Below are 17,836 nucleotides of genomic sequence, written 5' to 3' on the forward strand. Positions count from 1 at the left end.
GCCAAGTGAAACAAAGCCTCAGGCAGGTCAAGACAAACTCAGTCAGAGAAAACCTTGCAAACCCTAAATCTTGAGGTCTCACAAACTCATTTCAAAGCTTATGGCCCATTACCAGCAATAGCAGCACCAAATTAAGGTGCTAGGGGATACCAAACCCTCGTCTTACAATCTAATGAAGGAAAAAATAGTATGAGCAATTTGGTTTTATTTACAGTATTATGTATCCTGTTTAGGTTTTCTTTTCTTTTTTTTTTTCCTGTATATAGGAAGGCACTATAGAAAGTTGGATGAGAAGTGAAGCTTTATCTGTCCAATATAGGATATCAATGAAAAAGAGAGAAAAGATGAGTACAAAAGAATAATAGGATTATATCATGTGCCTGGGTTAGGAGAAGCTAGGAAATGAGGCCATACCTACAGCTCCCTATTCTTCACCTCTCATCCCCACCTTCAAGTCTTACCTCTGGAAGGCAACAAACAGGATTTGCTTTCACAGGGAGCCTGAGTGGGGAATCCTTTGTTCAAGTAGGAGGCCAGCAGCCCCATGATACACTCTTTTAGGTCCCAAAATGCACAGGAAGAGGGAGCAGTAGAGATTTAACCCTCTCATGTTCTTTGATTTAAGTAGGGTTTGCAGCACAAGAAATGAACTGCAGGGACTCCTTCTGCCTGAGAGGGAGCTTCCAAGAAGGAAATGTAAGCCCTACTTAAAACTGGTTGCAATAATTCCCACCCAACTCTCCCTCTAAGCCTTAAGAGATTGCAGAGTCCAGCTTAAGAAACAGCTCGAAGAAGTTACAGAGAACACCTATGTAAAACAAATAGCTCATTCACATAGAGGCAGCTTCTGGGAAGGAATTAGAGAACTCCTCACCTTACCTACCTTAGTAGGTAAATGTCCTATGTGCAAGAGAAAGGGGAGTTGTATACAATCCACCAAGCTAGAAACACAACCTCTTTTTTTTTTTTTTGAAAAGATGTCAGCTACCCACTTCCCCATTCCTCCTTTGCAAGCCTGATGCACTACAGGCTATCTAGAAGCTACCTTGGTTTGCAGAGATATCACATCATGCTCTTCTCAGGCTCATGGCAGCAGAAGGAATTTATGACCCCTCTTGCAGCGATTTAAAGGCTTATTTTTGAGGCAAACTGATCACTTGTAATTGCAGCCTAATCCAGGTTTGGATTAAGAATTGTAATTAAGCAATTTATAGGAATTCCTCGTGCCCCAGCTTGCATCAGCTCAGGATTAAGATCTGGAGAAGCTGTTCTCAGCACTTGGGATGGGCACAGTTAGACTGAGATATTCCTGAGCCTGTGTTGTTCTTTTAAATAATGCATGTGCTTGACCAGCCAAGAATATGGCAATTATTTCTAAAAAGAAGCCATAGGACAAACCAGCCAACATGTCATCTACTCGCTCCCTGTGGGATGCTAGTGATGGGCAGCTATCCCCCTCCTCCCCAAGCTGGGCACAGTGCCACGAGCTCTCCTTCCCACTGCCCAAACTCGATATCCTAGAGTTTTATCCTTGCCTTGGCAGCCCTTCCTCTTCCCCTCATTAGACTGCCCTTCATTTTGTCACAAGGATCCAATTTCTTGTAGGTTAATCATTCGCTTTCCTTTGCAGCCGCTCACCTTGGCACCAGCAGTACCACATTTACAAACACATGACATGGGCTAATGACCGTCCCAGCAGAGCTTATTTTACAGCCATCTGAACTCGGCCAACTGTTGACGGACACAGAGTACAACTGTGTCAACACAGGGAGCTCCTGAAGCATGTATTTTATTTATGCCAAACCCCAGCTGTGACTTCCTCCTACTAAAGGGGGCTGGAAAAGAAGTTATTCCATTTACTACATTCATACAAGAAGGTCTGAAGCCCAACAGCGATGGTCTCACTTAAATAGTTTCCTATCATACTGACAAAAATATTCCCCTTTGAAGTTTCTGTTCCATTTTTCCCATTTTTTTCCCCCCTCCAGTTTTGCAACATCAGGCCTCATGGGAAGAAGGTGGGGGAGGGAGAAGAACCCTCTGGCAATCCTCTGTGTTTCTCTTCCTCACATCCCTGCAGGGGTTTCCCACCTCTCACCTGTCTGCCAGCCTACAGCTGTTTTGTTTTCTCCTTAATCCGATGGCTCACCAGGGAGCAGACACAGAGTGTAAGAAACAGTTCAACAGAAAACACGCCTTGCTAAGGAGCCCTTATCACACCCACTTCCTTCTCTGCACCGATTATGATGGATCAGCCCAAAGGCTGTCTCTTTGAAGAGCCTACAGGTGAGCAAAGGCCATGTCATTAAGCAGATGAAAGAGCAGCTTTTAATAGAGACTTGGTCACTGAAGACATTCAAGGTCAGGCTGGACAGGGCTCTGAGCAACCTGATTTAACTGTGTGAGTCCTTATCCATTGCAGAGGAGTTGGGTTAAATGGTCTTCTCTTGGACAGTGCTCTCAGACACGGGGTTTGAGTTTTGTGTGGTCCTACATGGAGCCAGGGGTTGGATTCAACAATCCTTATAGGTCCCTTCTAATGTGGGACACTGTGATTCTGTGAAATTACTTCCCCTACCTAGCAGGAGAAGCATTGCTCTTACTCCTCAAAGCTGTATGTTGAAGTGGACTTAGCAACTTCAGCCACAATATCCCACCACATCCCAGGCTGCCAAATCGTGGAAGGAGCAGCTTATAGAATCATAAAATTGTTTGAATTGGAAGGGACCCTTTACAGGTCATCTAGTCCAACTCTCCACCAAATGAACAGGGATACCTACAGAGCAATCAGGGTGCTCAGAACCTGATCCAGCCTGACCTTGAATGTCTCCAGGGACAGGTCATCCACCACCTCTCTGGGCAACCAAGATTATCCAAGCTCATCAAGTTCAGCAGTCCCAAACTTAGGTTTGAATGACCCCGTGCAATAGGGCAGGGTGGAAATCAACAGGCTAAGAGGGTGATCAAGGCCCTGCCTTCAGCTATTTAATATGGAGTGGATATTAAAAAAAAGAGGTCAGAGCAAAATGCTCATCAAAGGCACACTGAGAAAGGCCAAGCATCAGGTCATAAAATGCAAGAAGGGAAATTCCTACCAGATGTGAGAAGGAAAACAAACCAAAACCTGTAGCACAGCAACACTTAAGCACTTGGGGAAACAGCAGAGAAAGATCTCGCTGGAGAAGGGCCAGAGCAACTCAAAGAAAGCTTGCCCTCATTGGAGCAGGAGGTGGTACTACAGCCCTCAGAGACCCTCCATCCTCATCATTTCTGAGAAGAGGTAGGTGTCAATGCAAGTCAGAAGGAACGTCTCACTACCTCCTTTCCATAGGAGCAGGTACAGCATTCAGTGCTGTCCTTCACCATCACACAGCATGGGATATACCAAGTCTGCAGAAGGTGGCTCTCCATCTACCAAAGGCTTTTACGTTATGAAACAAGACCAGCCTTGAGCCTGTACCTGTACCAGCATGAGCAGGAAGGATTGTTTCTGGTAAATTTGCCTTGAGGTCTCCTCCCAGTCAATATGAAGAGCAAGGCTTCTGTGAAAATCATATTAGCAATCCAGAAATTTACATGGGAGGGTACTACTTTTGGTTTTGCTGAAAACCAGATCTTCCTCCCCACCTTTTTTTTTTTTTTTTAAAGAGGAGGAAAAAAAAGTGATTACAAAGAAAAATGAAGCTATCAGCTAGTAGTTGTCCTTTGGGCTACTAAGCATCTTAGTCACCAGCTACAGGTTTTAGATGCCTACAGAAAACTCATTGGAAAAGCTGAATTGAAAGCACACCTGAAAGGGCCAAGAAAGGTAAAGTTCAGCTGAGCACGAGTCACCCAATAACCCCAAACTGCTGACTGTAAAAGGGTCCTGCTCTTATGGGTGTCTGCGATGGAGGCACGTTCCTGCTCTACAGGAGCAGTGGAAAATCCCTTGCAAATTGGAAATTAGGCCAAATCACTGTACTGCGCCACTGTGATGGCAATGGTGAGAAATTCTGTCAGAGGGAAATTTTTTCCACTGAAAGGGTGGTGAGGTGCTGACACAGGCTTCCAGAGCAGCTCTGAGTGCCCCATCCCTAGAGGTATTCATGGCCAGGTTGAATGGGGCCATGGGCAATATCATCAAGTGGATGGCAACACTGCCAAGAGCATGGGACTGGAACTTGGTCTTTGAGATTCCTTCCACCCAACCCATTCTATGATTCTATGAAACCCACCTTCCCCAATTTCTGGGTTGCTCGATTATGGCCACAGGCCAAGAGGACACTCCTCAGACTTGTCAGCTTCTCTTCTTAAAGCTCAGCTAGTTCCAAGGTATTGCATTGCTCAACCCAGTAGTTGATGCCTAGCCAGACACATGACTTCCCCACCTTGCTTTTGCTCTATGAAATCTCCAATCTTTTTTTTTTTTCCCCCAACAAGTTTTTTTTGTCACAACTGGTCAAGCCATACATGTAAATGCAACACAGGTTAACACCCTCCTGGGAAAAATGTAGATGATTTAAGGTCCTACATAACAACCAGTAACTGTTCCACTGACAGTGGCAGCTCCTCATAGTCCTGATTTCCAGAGCATCTGAGCATGGCCAAGAAGCCTTTCATTACTATATAAAGCCCACATGCAGCTGCTCTTATTAAAACAGTTCCTTGTGAGGAACATTCACTGTGCTTATCCATTTGCATCTTATTCCTTTATTATGCAATAGAGTATTTCCCCGCCCCCCCCCCCAGGGGTTTTACCCTCTTATTTGGGGTGGAACAAGCTTCCAATAAATCTTTAAAAACAACACTCTCTTCTTAAAGCCAGGAAATATTTATAGTAGGTAAATATCTCAACGCACTGGAGCCAAACTGGGTCTTTTGTGTTTGCAGGTACATATTCAACATAGGGGTCAAGGCACGCTTGGCAGCTTCACTGATAGCTGGTCTAGCTTTGACAGGAAAATAAAGCCCCTCTCACCTTTGCCACCATTCAGATCCATGTTTTAGAATTCAGTTTTCTCACTTAAGCTATATATAAGCTCCAAGCCAGCTATATGGCTTGGAGAGACAGTACTACTGTTACATCTCAGCTAAGTCATGGAGCACTATTACACACAATCCCACGCCAGTACAGATGCAAGATAAAACTCCATTGGGTTTGCTCATGCATTTCTCCTCATACCTGAGGTACAGAGGACCTTAGGAACCAACCACAAATGGTTTGAGATCTGCAAGGAAGTTTTTCTCTTGAACACAAAGGATTTCATATCAATTTCTGCAGAAAACTGAGCACATGCACACACCCATTATATAGCCCAAGCACAAAGCTGGAGCATCAGCTCTCAGCAGAACCACGTCCAGTTTGAGCTGCAAAAAAAGCCCCTGGCTTCCAATCACACATATTCAGAAAAATCACTTCCAGCTGTAATAGCTTCCAACTGAAATAGCAATTTGAACACCAGAACAAGTGGCTGTAAACAAACCCATTATATGCACCAACTACAGCAGCCTCAACATCAGCACTGAGTTACAAGGTTTTGCTGTTGACGCAACAGCTTGCTGACACTTGAGGTTCACTGCCAACTAGTACATGCAAATATCACCTTTTTCCCTTTCTCTGAAAAGCAGCCAACTGAGCAAAGCCCAGCATTGTATGCAATTGGTCTCTGCCTTCTCCATGTCCATTGGAAGGATGCAGACTGCTGATTGCTACCACTCCCCAAGTACATCTGCATCCCACCACAGCCTCACAGCCAGCATTACCCTTTCCCAGTGTGAAGTCAGAGGCTGGAGAGCTTATTTTTCTGGACCAATACGAGATCTCCTCTCACAGACCAAGGTTTGATCACATAGGGGTGGAACAGAGTATATCACTCATTATTTTCAGCATTCTATCATGAAACTCGCTTTCTGACCCAGCACTTTCTCATCCCTCCTTCTCAAGGATGCAGCTGCTCCTTCAGTGATATTGGCTCCCTCCCAAAGTGTTTCCATTTTGATTATATTTGTGCAATTGCAGTTTTGTCAAATCCCAAGGATGAAATGGCACAAAATACCCTGAGATTTTTCCCTCTACTCCAGTGCACCCCCTGACCCAAGCCCAGGTCTTACACTGCAGCTGCCTGTTTCAGCACATCACTGCCTCATGTTTCTGCATCAGGATAATTCAGAGCGTCTAAGAAGCACAGCACTTCTCCATGAGGAGACAGGATTAACTGTGTAATCTTATTTATTGGCACAGTTAAGGCTCTCAGTCTTCTTCCAAGATTCTGGACTCAGAGGAAGGAAGAAGATATCCAAAGCACCTGGCAGCTCTAGAGGGAAATTAAAAGTTCACATTTAAGTTGCACTCAGAATGAGTGTCACAAGTCAGTAATGTTTGCTTTTAACACTTGGTTTTTTGTTTTTTTTTTTTAATACAAAAACCAGCATGAAACACCTGCAAACTTGTGTTAGACAACCATCCCACCTCAGTAGTAACTGCAGCAGCACATAAAAAAGTTATTAAACAGCACCAAATGAGCATGAGGCTAACAGGAAAGGTGCTTCCTCAGAACTCAAAGTCCTCATCAGTCATGTCGATTGCCCAGGCAAACTTCTCCCTCTGTGTCTTGTTGAAGATCTTCTCAATGGGCACACCAAACTTCTTACACCTATGGAGACCACAACACAATGGGGAGACATCCCAAGGGATGCACTACCCACCCCAGTTGGCTCCCACCATAGTCCTCAATGTTCACTTGTGCAATCTCCTTAAGCCCCCAGGAGAAATCACTTCTGTACCTTGCCTCTGTTGATAAATGTGCAAATCGTCCCTTCTGGTTTTAAGGCAAGAAGTGTCATCTTGCCTTGCAAGTAAGGGAAGTTGCAGTTCTGGACTTTGTTGATGGCTTGCCTCTGTTGATGGTTGGACTAAATGATCTTAGAGGTTTTTCCCAACCTTAATGATTCTGTGATCAACTCCAGACTTGGACAGGTTTCTCTAGCCAAATACAGAGTTTTTCCACCAAAGGCTCAAGCATGTGATTGTTCCCCAGATCAGACAGTCTGCACATCTCTAGAAAAACATCTGCCCCAGAGCATGCTCAAAGCTTACCAGGCTATGCTAATCCTGGGGTCCAGGTAATTCAGCTTGGATGTGCCCAGAGCTATTTGTTTGTTCTCCTCCTTGTCTGTGGCCTGGACATTCAGCTTGGCCAGCTGCTCCTTCAGACGTTCCAACAGCTTCTTTTTCTTTTGCACATTGCTGAGGGTAGAGAAAGAGCAACACAGAGCAGGTTAAAGGGGAAAAGCAGCAGAAGTGAAATACAGAGCAGTTCTCCTGTTTTGATGCTGCTTAGGAAAGCGATAGGAAGCCAACAAGCTTCATCTGAGTGATCTCTACACCCACTGAGTCTAGAAATAGCTCCAGAATGGTGAAGTGGAAGATTCAGTACAAACCCATCAGAGAAAAGTGGAATCATTAAGGTTGGAAAAGACCTCCAAGATCATCAAGTCCAACCATCAGCCCATCATCACCATGCCCACTCACTGAATAATTACTTGAGAAATAAGATTGATTTCTTGTTTAAACATTTTTCGTACAAAGGTTGGGCAAGTAGCAGACAGACTCCATATGAAAACATTATCTCAGATAGCCACACTTGGGCTCCAGGAGAAGTAAATTCAGACAAGAGCCATGCTATGACTGCTTCAGAAATTAGATATACCACAGCCCACAAGAAAACACACATTAGAACCAGTCTGTGTATGCTCAGCTTCAACCCCAAGTTAGACACCCTATACACCATGGCATTTGTAGGATAACCCAGCAGTTTGCATTGAAGTCTAAATATTCATAGAGATGTGCCCTACTATAAAAGAAATGAATCTCTGCAAGGAGTTATTTGGCAGTCCTACTGCGGCAGAGAACCATCCACAAAGACCTTCATCCATCTGCCAGGCTCCCATGGGAAAGGAGGTACCCAGAAACAATTTTAGTTCCAATTAGCTGCATGGAGGGTATTGGACCACAACATTCCCACCCACAGATCCTGGGCACATATCCCTCCACTAACAAGAATTGAAAAGAATCACTCACGCCTCTGCTTTGGCATCTTTTTTGTCTTTAAACTCATCTTCAGCTTCTTCCAGCTCTTGTTGGGCTTTTTCCAGCTGTTCCTTCTTGGCATCAATCTGAAGTAAATAGAGTGAGTCCATGCTCATGTCCCTCCATAGAGATTTCAGCTACCCTTACCACACCACACTGCTCCTCAGTTTCTCATCAGCCCCACTGCAGCCCCCAGAAACAGCCCTGAGACTCATGCTAGAGCTCACATTACTGATGTCAGAAACACTTGCAGCTCTTATTCATCTTGTGCAACTGACCAAAGCTATGTGGCTCATGACAGTACTGAGCTACAATCACAGAGGCCTGGTAGACTGTGAACAAAAGAGCTGAGGACAACTACAAAATCATAGTTTGTAGCATTTCTATTAAATGATCCATTAAAATTTCAGCTGGTTCTCCTGCAAACCACCGAATCATAAAACTTATTTCCACGGTCCTAAGCCATGCACCTAGCTTGGTCTGTGGACAACAAATGATTAAAAAAACCAAACATATTCATGCCACATGTGCTTATCCCATCCCTATCCCCCTAGATTGCTGGTGTCTCTGCACTAATTAAGAAAAGCTGCTATTTCTAATTCATTCCTTCACAGAATCGTTAAGATTGTAAAAGATCACCCAGTCCAACTATCAACTCATCACCATTCACTGTCCACTAAACCACTTCACTCAATGCCACAAAATTCCTTGCCATGCTTGCTCAATGCAGTCTCTTCAAGCATCATGTTTTTCACCCTTCTTTTTCCACATTCAAGAGATATCAGTGAGGTGGGAGCAAATCTGAGAACTCTTAGTTGGTCTGTCTCACCTTGGTTTGCAGATTTTGCATTGACTTCTCAAAGGTTTTCGGTGTGGATCTCTGATGGTTGCACAGGATGGCCACAGCTCGGTTTGCTCGATTGTAGGAGAGAAGCTTTCCAGCAACACTGTCTTCAGCTGGAAATGAAGTGCAGCATCACTATTTGTTTCCTTTCTGGGAATCAGGGAAGGCAAAGAACAGACCAGAACATCAAGTTGTTGGCCTTTGCCATAGGAGAGCAATAATGGTGGTCCTTTACCAATTTCTACAACCGAGTGATCAAGTCTCATCACTTGAAGGCAGGACAGAAATAACACAACCAACAATGCAAAGAAGGGGAAAATCTACTCCCATCTTGGCTCTCAGACTACCACAGAGCAGGTGATTTGATTTTGCCACTTTGTATGGCTCCCAACCTGCTGCACATACCCCTAAGCTACATAACACCCTGCACCATGATGCGTGACCAGCCAAGGAAGAGTGGACGGTGGGGACACCAAGGCAACAGATGGACATCTGAGCCCACTGCCCCTACAAGCATGATTAAGAACTAACGGTTAGTGAGGGCCTTGAGCTGCTCCTGCAAGGTGATGGAAGCATTGTAGGTCCTGAAGACTTTGGCAGTCAAACCATTCATCAGCTTCTGAAGGTGTTTGTTCAAGACGGCTGTCTGCAGGATGAGTGCAGGACAACATGGAGAGGAAAAAAAGGAAGAACAAACAGATGTCAAAACAATAAATCATTTTTTCAGATAATCTTCTGCTTAAACAAACCAATTAAACAGATCAGCTGTATCTTGCATATTTACCTGTTGGCTAACACCCCAATGAAGACTAGGAGCACAAAACGATAACGAAGATCACAAAAATTCAGAGAACCTCTGAAATTCAATAACTTCTGCCCACATATATCCAAGAAGCATCAAGTATCTCTCACATAAATTGCATTTGCACTGAAATTGCATAAGCACTGGAATAGGCTCCCCAGAGAGGTGGTTGAGTTACCATCCCTGGATGTGTTTGAAAACCATTTGGATGTGGTGCTCAGGGACATGATTTAGTGGAGGGCTGTTAGTTAGGACAGTATGATTAGGTCATGGTTGGACTCGATCTTTAAGGTCTTTTCCAACCCGAGTGATTCTATGATTTCATATCTTTGTTCTACAGAGCACATGGGACTACAGTCAGACCAGAAGATACTAAAGGCCTATCACAGAGAAAGGTGATTCAGGCAGAGAGGAGCAAATTCTTACCTCTATAAAGTTGGGCAAGGGGCTTTGTAAGGCATGCGGGCAGAAGGGGAGTGTGGGGAGCAGCAGCCCATATCACATGCTGAAGAGGAGGTAAGAGGTAACCAAGGGGATAGCTTGGGAGAAGGCTGTAGCACGTCTCTCCAGCATGCTCTCACACTTCCACTGAGCCCCAGTTATGTAGGGAAGTGCCACATGCGTGAGGTTTGACACATCCAGCAATGCTCTGGGCAGCATGTGCATGGGCAGTTCCTCTCAGAGTAAAAAAAGCCCAGACAGGTCGGTTAGAGGAGGGAAGGAGCAGAAAACCACCTTCTTAGCAGGAACATGCATTACTAATGGGTGCACACAGACAGCTGGGCCTGCATTGGGAAATTAGTGGAGGAAGAATGGGAAGAGAAATAGAATCATGATTGAGATGCTGAAATTTTATGGTTCAACAAGGGGTTCAAAAGTAGAGATGTAAAAAAAAACTTACAGAGAGCCTATCAAAGAGGTCATCACCTGGGTCTTTGTTCTTCATGAACAGCTGCAGGTTCTTGAACACCTAGAGGGAGAAGAAAGGATGGCCCTGGTCAAGGACAAGGAGCAAGTTGATCCCAGACACTTCCCTCATCTCCACCTGCCTTCCCATCCAGCAACACCCTGATCCGGACTTGCAGAATATACATCCTACCATACCACTTACTGAAATTCAAGGTCTTCCACTGGGACCTCAAGACAACATTAGTGCCACAACCCTGTTTTCTCCATCACCCCTACCACTAGCATTCCAGTATCCCCCACAAACAGCATCACCTATCCCATGGGCAAACTAAAAAACAATGGGGACTGCTTGCAAGTCTTAATTCTCAGTAGTCAACTGGGGATGCTTCAGCAGAAGGTGTTACTTCTCTCATAGTTCATCGAATAAAACAGCCTTGAAAGCCTTAACTCAAAAGTTCCTCCCCTTCTCCACCACACTTACTGGCTTTTCCACAGATACTTTGTTGTAATAGCGGATAGAGTCTTTCCCGAGGAAGTCAAACTCCACCACATGCTCCTGCCCATCCAGCTTTGAGTGCAGCTTGATGTGCTCCACACGTAGGGAGCAGCAGCCAACTGTGTCTGCAGTCTCCCCTTCTTCTTTCTCATTACCAGCTCTCAGGGCCAGCTGGAAGGACACACAGAAAACTATAAATCAACCACTTCAGCCCGCCAGAATTCTTCTTCAAAAGGTGAAGTAGACATGGACACCAAGAAAAAGACAAATGTGGAGCTAGTAATGTCCATCAGACAGCAAAAAGTCATGGTCTGAGGTGGATCAGGTAAGCTAATGCAAGCCTCAAAAGTTGCAAAGAAGCAAGGGGCAAAGGTGAGGCCACAGGTACCTTATCAATGAAGTAGAGGGCCACTGCTCTTTGTCTCTTCTTCATCTCCTTGGACTTCCAGTCAGCCTGGTACTGAGCACGGATTTTGTGGACAACATCCTTTAGTTTCCGGGCTACCTCGAACTTCTGCCAGTCCTTTTCCCCCTGGAAAGAGAGATCAATGCACTGTCACTGAGCACCCCAACTTACTTCCATCCTCCTGTTTTAGGAACACAACTTCCAGGCTCTAAATGCTCAAAATCCAGTGACTTCTCCAGGGGAAAAAAAAAAAAATCCATGAAATGCAGGGGAAAAAAAACAAGCAGAAACAACTCAACTGGGGTTTCGGTGCCCTCTGCTGGCTGCGCTGGACTCAGGATCCTCACAAAATCTGAGCTGCTCATCGCCTGAATGCATCTTCTGCCAGCTCGTGGCCAGCATAAGACAAGCAAGGAGTCAACTGTTACAGCACGGCACAGCTATAGCCACCGATTTTCTCACACCATTAAGCGTAGACTGACGCACAACGCAAGTACTTGGCTGTGCCCAACTTGCATGCACTTTCCTTATTTGCTTTCAAGAATGGAAATAGCTTTAAATCACCTTTCTCTCCCCTGTTCATTTCCCTCCCTCCCACAGTACTACAGATGGCCATCCCACCTCCTCCTGTCCTCCATTTGCTGACACAAATAAACCAAACCCCATGGACTCTAGCTCCCCATGGATCTTCTCAGTGCAAGCCCAGCTCTCAGCAACCTTACCAGGATGCATGTGAGCAGCACGGCACAGGGACAGCTCTACAAGTAGCAATCTGTCCCTAAAAACAGACTCAATGCTCAACATAAACACTTCTGTCCTTCCCCCCACTTCCCCCCATCACAACCAAGGACATTCCAATTAATCTAGTTTTCTTCCTTTTTCTTAAAAACTACATTTTTGTTGGCATGCAATATATTTTCCCCTGTGACATTTCTTCATGGAAAGAGAGGAATGGCCCAAGATCCAAAGAGCAGCATCTCACTGACCTTCAGCTTAGAGCTGGGGTTCAGCATGATGTACTTTAAGGAGTTCTGGATGTTTTCAGTCCACGAGGCCAGCCAAGTGACTGTGTTGTCAAAGCGCACTTCCTTCCATTTATGCCCCACTGGTGGCTCAGGGATCTTGGAGTCCCTGTGGATAGAACAAGGATACAATCATTGGTTGGACCAGATTATCTTAGAGGTGTTTTCCAACACGATTCTATGATTTGAGAGATCACAAAGGAGAAGAAAAAGGTTGGCACCCCAATCATTCCTTCACAGCAAGCTAAGGATGCCCAATAAGTTGCATCATTGCTTACAGAAAACAGCCTGCTCAGTGCTATCAGTCTTTACCCTTTGGATGCAAAGGATAACAGGAGAATTAATTTACACATTTCCAGAAAGAGGAAACATGCTGTTTACCCTATCCCCAAGAGGTCATCTCTTTACTCGGCAACTCACTTGCTACAGTTGATGATCACATCTTCTGGCATAATCCTCTTCTTCAGCATACCCATTTTGGGGTGGTCACCACGTCCACGGAACAGCCCTGGAGGCTCAGTTTTGAAGTTGCCTATTTTCTCCCTGTGCCCATCAAGGATGCAGTATCCATACTCCTCCTGGATCTTATCTGCCTCCTCCTTCAGTTTCTGAAACAGGCACCATGCCACCCCATAAGACACAGCTGAAACCCTATGACTTGTGCTTGCTCACTGTTTTTTCCCTAGTGGAAACAAGGCAGTATGGAGAGCTCAAAAGGTTAGAGAAAATTGATCAAAGGTCCAGGTTTGCTTCATACACATTATCCTCACGCAGCTTGCAAACCCACATGGCAATACAGTCCCAGCATGACATGCTAATGAAGCAAAGGTCCACCATCTTCTAGACGGAACAGAACCTCAAACCATGGACTGAGGATGACTGGTACCTTTCAAAGCCAGGAAATGTGCACTATTTGCAGAAAAACTTAACGAAGAAGGATGTGATGGATGTGGCTCAAATGCCAAAGATGTCCCAGATCAGGGCATAACCCACCAGGATGGGAGGCAAGAAAGAACTAAAACAACCCAAGCTGCTCCCAAAGCATATCAGTCAGTTCCAGGTATCATAGGAAAAAGTTCTCACCTGCTTCTCCTCTTTGGAGAGTGCTTTCCGTGCCTCATTTTTGTCCACAAAGTACTTATGAATCTCCCTAAAGTCACACTTGTCCAACTGCTTGATTATCTCTTGTTCCTGAGGGGTCATCTCCTGTGGAAGAAATGAAGAGGGCTGAGTATGGCACAGTGGGACATGGTGTAGTGGGCATGGTGGTGATGGGTTAGCAATTAAACTAGATGATCTTAACGGTCTTCTCCAGCCATAAAATAATAAATCTAGGTGGCAAAAACAACTCTGTAGTGCTTTTTTTTGGCTGTTTCACCTCTGGAGAAAAGGAAATAGAGATCCTCACACTGGTTCATAAAAAAAAAAAAAAAAGGGATGCAGCAACCCAGATACTTTAGCCACATCCACCCAAGGGTAGATAAAGCTGTACCAGTGAGTGGCCAGGCTGCTCTGGACCCACAGAGAAGCAAACCACAACCAGCTGTGGAGCGGAGCAGACTCGAAGCTCTGCTACAGAAAGAAGTGGCTCCAAGAGTAACCACACGCAGATGGCACAGTGTACAGAAGTGGCACTGAAGAATGGGACGTGCACTAGGAAGTGTCTCATTTGTGCAGGACCAGAAGGTTAATCTTTGAGAGGGATGAATACCCCAGAGAAAACCCAGGGTCTGTTTTGAGATAGTGTCACTAGAACTCAGCAGTGCTAACTTGAGGAACTCAGGGATGCAGTAGACAGCAAACCATGACCCAAGCCCAAAAGAAATATGGAAATCAGAAGATACATCCCCCAAAAGCATCCCCTCCCCCCCACACAACAGTCCAAGGATGACAGTCTTAACACTGGGTTTTAATGTAGAGGACTGACAGCAAGGAAGCCACAGTATGCCAGGTACCTTTCTCCAGTCATTAAAAAAGTTATTCTGGAAGATCTCTTTAGTCGTGTACTCGTGATCAAGCATTTTTGCATAGAAAGTGGCAATTTCCTCTGTGGCCAGGCTCAGCTTCAGGGGTTTACCTATAAAGGGAGAGGAGCATTAGCACTGGTTATGGGGACATCTCAATCCAGCAGTCCTAAGAGGCTGCTTGGTTGGTCCTCATGTTCAGCACAGTGCCCAGAGCACGGACACAGGCAGAGAATGGACAGACAGCCCTCACACAGCTTTGCCTGAGGATCAACACTGAGCACTCAGCACAGTAGGATGCTGCCACAACTGATTTGAAATCACAACCCTATGTGTTCTTTTCCAGGAGAGTAGAGATCCTGAATTACACTGAGGTCACTGAGCCACAGCAGACTCTGCGCAATGAATTATAGAATCACTACAGTTAAAAAAGACCTCTAAAATCAACAAGTCCAACCATAAATCCACCAACACCATGACCACCAAATCACATCTCTCAGCTTAACAACATCCCTCAATCCCAAACTCCTGTCTTAACAGGACAACATAGAAAGGTTTGTTTTCCCAACCACGATTGGTTCCATGTACGTGCTGAATAGCCAAGATACCACTCATAGAAGTTTCACATCAAATCATTTCCCACAAGATGAAACAATCAATGTGGAAGTGCCACAAGTCATTTCGTGGAGGTGGCAAAGCCACCAGCCTCTCGAATCAATGAGCTCAGGAAATATCTTGGCTCCTGCTGAACAGCAAACACTTGAAAAATAGCTTTTCGAGACAAGCCACGGGAAAAGCACCCTTCAGAGATCCAGGGATGGTTCAGTTCTGCACCAGATGCTGATTTTCGGGTTTTGACTCCCACCTGAACTGCAGCAATAATGACAACACCTCCCCAGATCCCAAACTAAAGCCACCAGCCCTGATGCACACCACACACAAATGAATCTGCAGGAGCACACAGGGGGTCCAAACCCTATGCAGAACTACAAATAGCTTCCACACATAGCAAAAAAGTCATTGGCAATCCCATCAAGGTGCTAGCATGCCCTCTACTGACTGTATTGCCACACATCTCATTTTCCCATATTGGCTTTTCATTTTCTCCTGTTAAGAACTACAAGGAATAGGAAGCCTCAGTGAGAGGATGAGGACCAAGACTTCATGGGACTGATCTCCTCCCAGCTCAGCTATCCCTCAGTTGGAACAGACTGCCCAGGGTGGTGGTAGAATCACTGTCCCTGGAGGAGTTCAAGAAACATGGGGCACTGAGGGACATGGTTTGTAGGAAAAATTGGTGATAGGTTGACAGACTTGATGATCTTAGAAGTCTTTTCCAGCCTTCATGATTCTATGATTCTCGCTTCTGTCCCTCAATTCAGAGGGAAGGATTCAGGGGTGGAGATGAGAATGGGAAGAGAGTTCAGCAAATACAGAATAAACCCAAAGAGCACAGTAGAAGCTTGCAATCCATCCCCTCCTGGTCCACCTTTCCAAAGTTAGACAAGATCTTAAGGTATCAGCACTGAGATACACTGCATTACTTTGAGATACTCAGGGTCCAGTCGTGAGCATCCCACAGCCAAAAAAAGACTGTAAGCAGAGAAGCAAGTCCCAGGTGAGGTTTGCTCTAAAGGGATATTGTGGCACTTTTAATAAGTGTTCTGCAATATGCCTCTCCTATATAAAAGGAAATACCAGCTCCTTGGCCATGCAGGAGGCAACACCATGCGCCCCCACCCAAGTTGAACCTACCATCATAATAAAATTGCACATCATCAGGCAGAGGCTCATAGAGGGGGACAAAGTAGGGTCCTTTGTGCTCCAGTTGTTTCCACTTCACCCCATCGTTTGTCTTCTCCTCTTCCCACCTGCGACAGAAGAACAAGGATCCATGAGACCAACCCTACCCCAGTGTCTAGGACCTTCCCCTGAGCATTACCACAACATTTAAGTGAAATTCCATCACTCCAGACACTGCCTCAGTTTCCCCATTCTTCCAAACACGGAAAACAATGATCCAACCAAGGGAAAAACACCCTGGAGGAGTCAGAAAACAATGACCCAATGAGACACATTCAGTGGGATGTGAAGGAACTGAGGGAGGGAGAGCAAAAGGACAGAACCATCAATTAAACCCCTGGGGCCACATACCCCGAGCCACAAAAGACTATCATCTTGCACCAAAGATGCAAGGGTTAAAATGCACACCCTCCCCAGTCCTGTCCATTAAAAGGCACAAAAACAAAAGGGATTGTGGCCATCCCACCACCCCATACTGCCTATCTGTGACCTTAATGCAAATAGGATCTCAACGCACCACTCCCCCGCCCCTGCACAGCAAACAGGATTTTACAATGACTGCAAATTGCAGCTGTAAAACAAGGATGACTACTAGGATAAGAAACACTCACCCTGAGAAACATATATAAATGGTAATATTTTAAACAGAAATTAAAAAAAAAAACACAGATAACTGGGGTTTGAGGAAAGAGGAAGAAGAGGCAGGCAATGCACGGAGACAGGCAGGGGATTTGTACCTCATAGCCCTGTACTGGGAGGCATACAGAACCCCCAGCATCTCCAGGAGGATGGAAACAGCAGGAAAAAGAATAGCAAAATTCTACCACTGGAAACAAGCAAGCAAAAGGAAAAGCAGAAAACAAAGACTAAGAACGGAGTCGTATTGCTCAGCGGCACCCCGGAAGTGTTTCAGAGCTGTCTCCTCCCCACAGGAGGAGATTGCATCAAAAGCTGGATAGATTGCATCAAAGAGCACGTTGTGCCAGGAAAAAAAAAAAAAATGGGGAAAAAAAATATATAAAAAAACTTATTTAGGAAAACATAGAGATATACACATATTAAATCAACAGGCTGCAGAAAACATGGCTGAAAGCACCTCTGAAAGGAAAGCAGTGATTTGCAGAGCGCTGTAATGCCTCCACCTCTCCCCCCAAACCCATGCAACCCTCCAGCCAAGCAAAGCAGCCCCTGCACTCACCTGCTGCAGCCCCCTGACCCTGCACGGAGGGCAGTGGGGATGAATGGAGGGCGAGGGACCCCTCGGCCAAGCAGCGAGGTGGCCAAACACCGATACATGCCACCCACAACCCACAGCAGTGGTCACCCCCAGCATCATGTCCCAGCACCCCGTTACCCACTGGGGCACGCTGGCATTGCCCAAAGCATTGCCATGAGAAGAAAACACCCGCTGTTGGTTGGGGTTGCGGCACTTCCCCCACGTGTTGGAGCAATGAAGCCTTATGGGAAATGTAGTTGTTTGTGCAAGCTTTGAGGTGATTCTGCTTAAGCTGTGTGTTTT

The 17,836-nt window shown here is 45.5% G+C and overlaps 1 protein-coding gene across 3 annotated transcripts; it reads right to left on the reverse strand.

Moving 5' to 3' along the window:
* Positions 1–6,193: 6,193 nt before the first annotated feature.
* Positions 6,194–17,756, reverse strand: TOP1MT (DNA topoisomerase I mitochondrial). 3 transcript variants are annotated; one of them, NM_001001300.2, is made up of 14 exons: positions 17,516–17,756; positions 16,270–16,385; positions 14,506–14,627; positions 13,634–13,756; positions 12,971–13,158; positions 12,515–12,659; positions 11,511–11,654; positions 11,108–11,293; positions 10,619–10,687; positions 9,447–9,561; positions 8,901–9,028; positions 8,063–8,157; positions 7,079–7,228; positions 6,194–6,635 (listed from the first exon to the last, which is right to left on the reverse strand). In NM_001001300.2, the coding sequence occupies exons 1-14, from the start codon at positions 17,611–17,613 to the stop codon at positions 6,533–6,535; spliced, it is 1,782 nt and encodes a 593-aa protein (NP_001001300.1). In that variant the 5' UTR covers positions 17,614–17,756; the 3' UTR covers positions 6,194–6,532. The 3 variants fall into 3 exon arrangements, with proteins under 3 accessions (NP_001001300.1, XP_015138653.1, XP_040533111.1); XM_015283167.4 differs by lacking the exon at positions 17,516–17,756 and adding an exon at positions 17,055–17,228; XM_040677177.2 differs by lacking the exon at positions 17,516–17,756 and adding an exon at positions 16,929–17,026.
* Between the last annotated feature and the right edge of the window lie 80 nt (positions 17,757–17,836).

Source organism: Gallus gallus, chromosome 2 (genome assembly GCF_016699485.2).
Source record: "Gallus gallus isolate bGalGal1 chromosome 2, bGalGal1.mat.broiler.GRCg7b, whole genome shotgun sequence".
Taxonomy (NCBI): domain Eukaryota; kingdom Metazoa; phylum Chordata; class Aves; order Galliformes; family Phasianidae; genus Gallus; species Gallus gallus.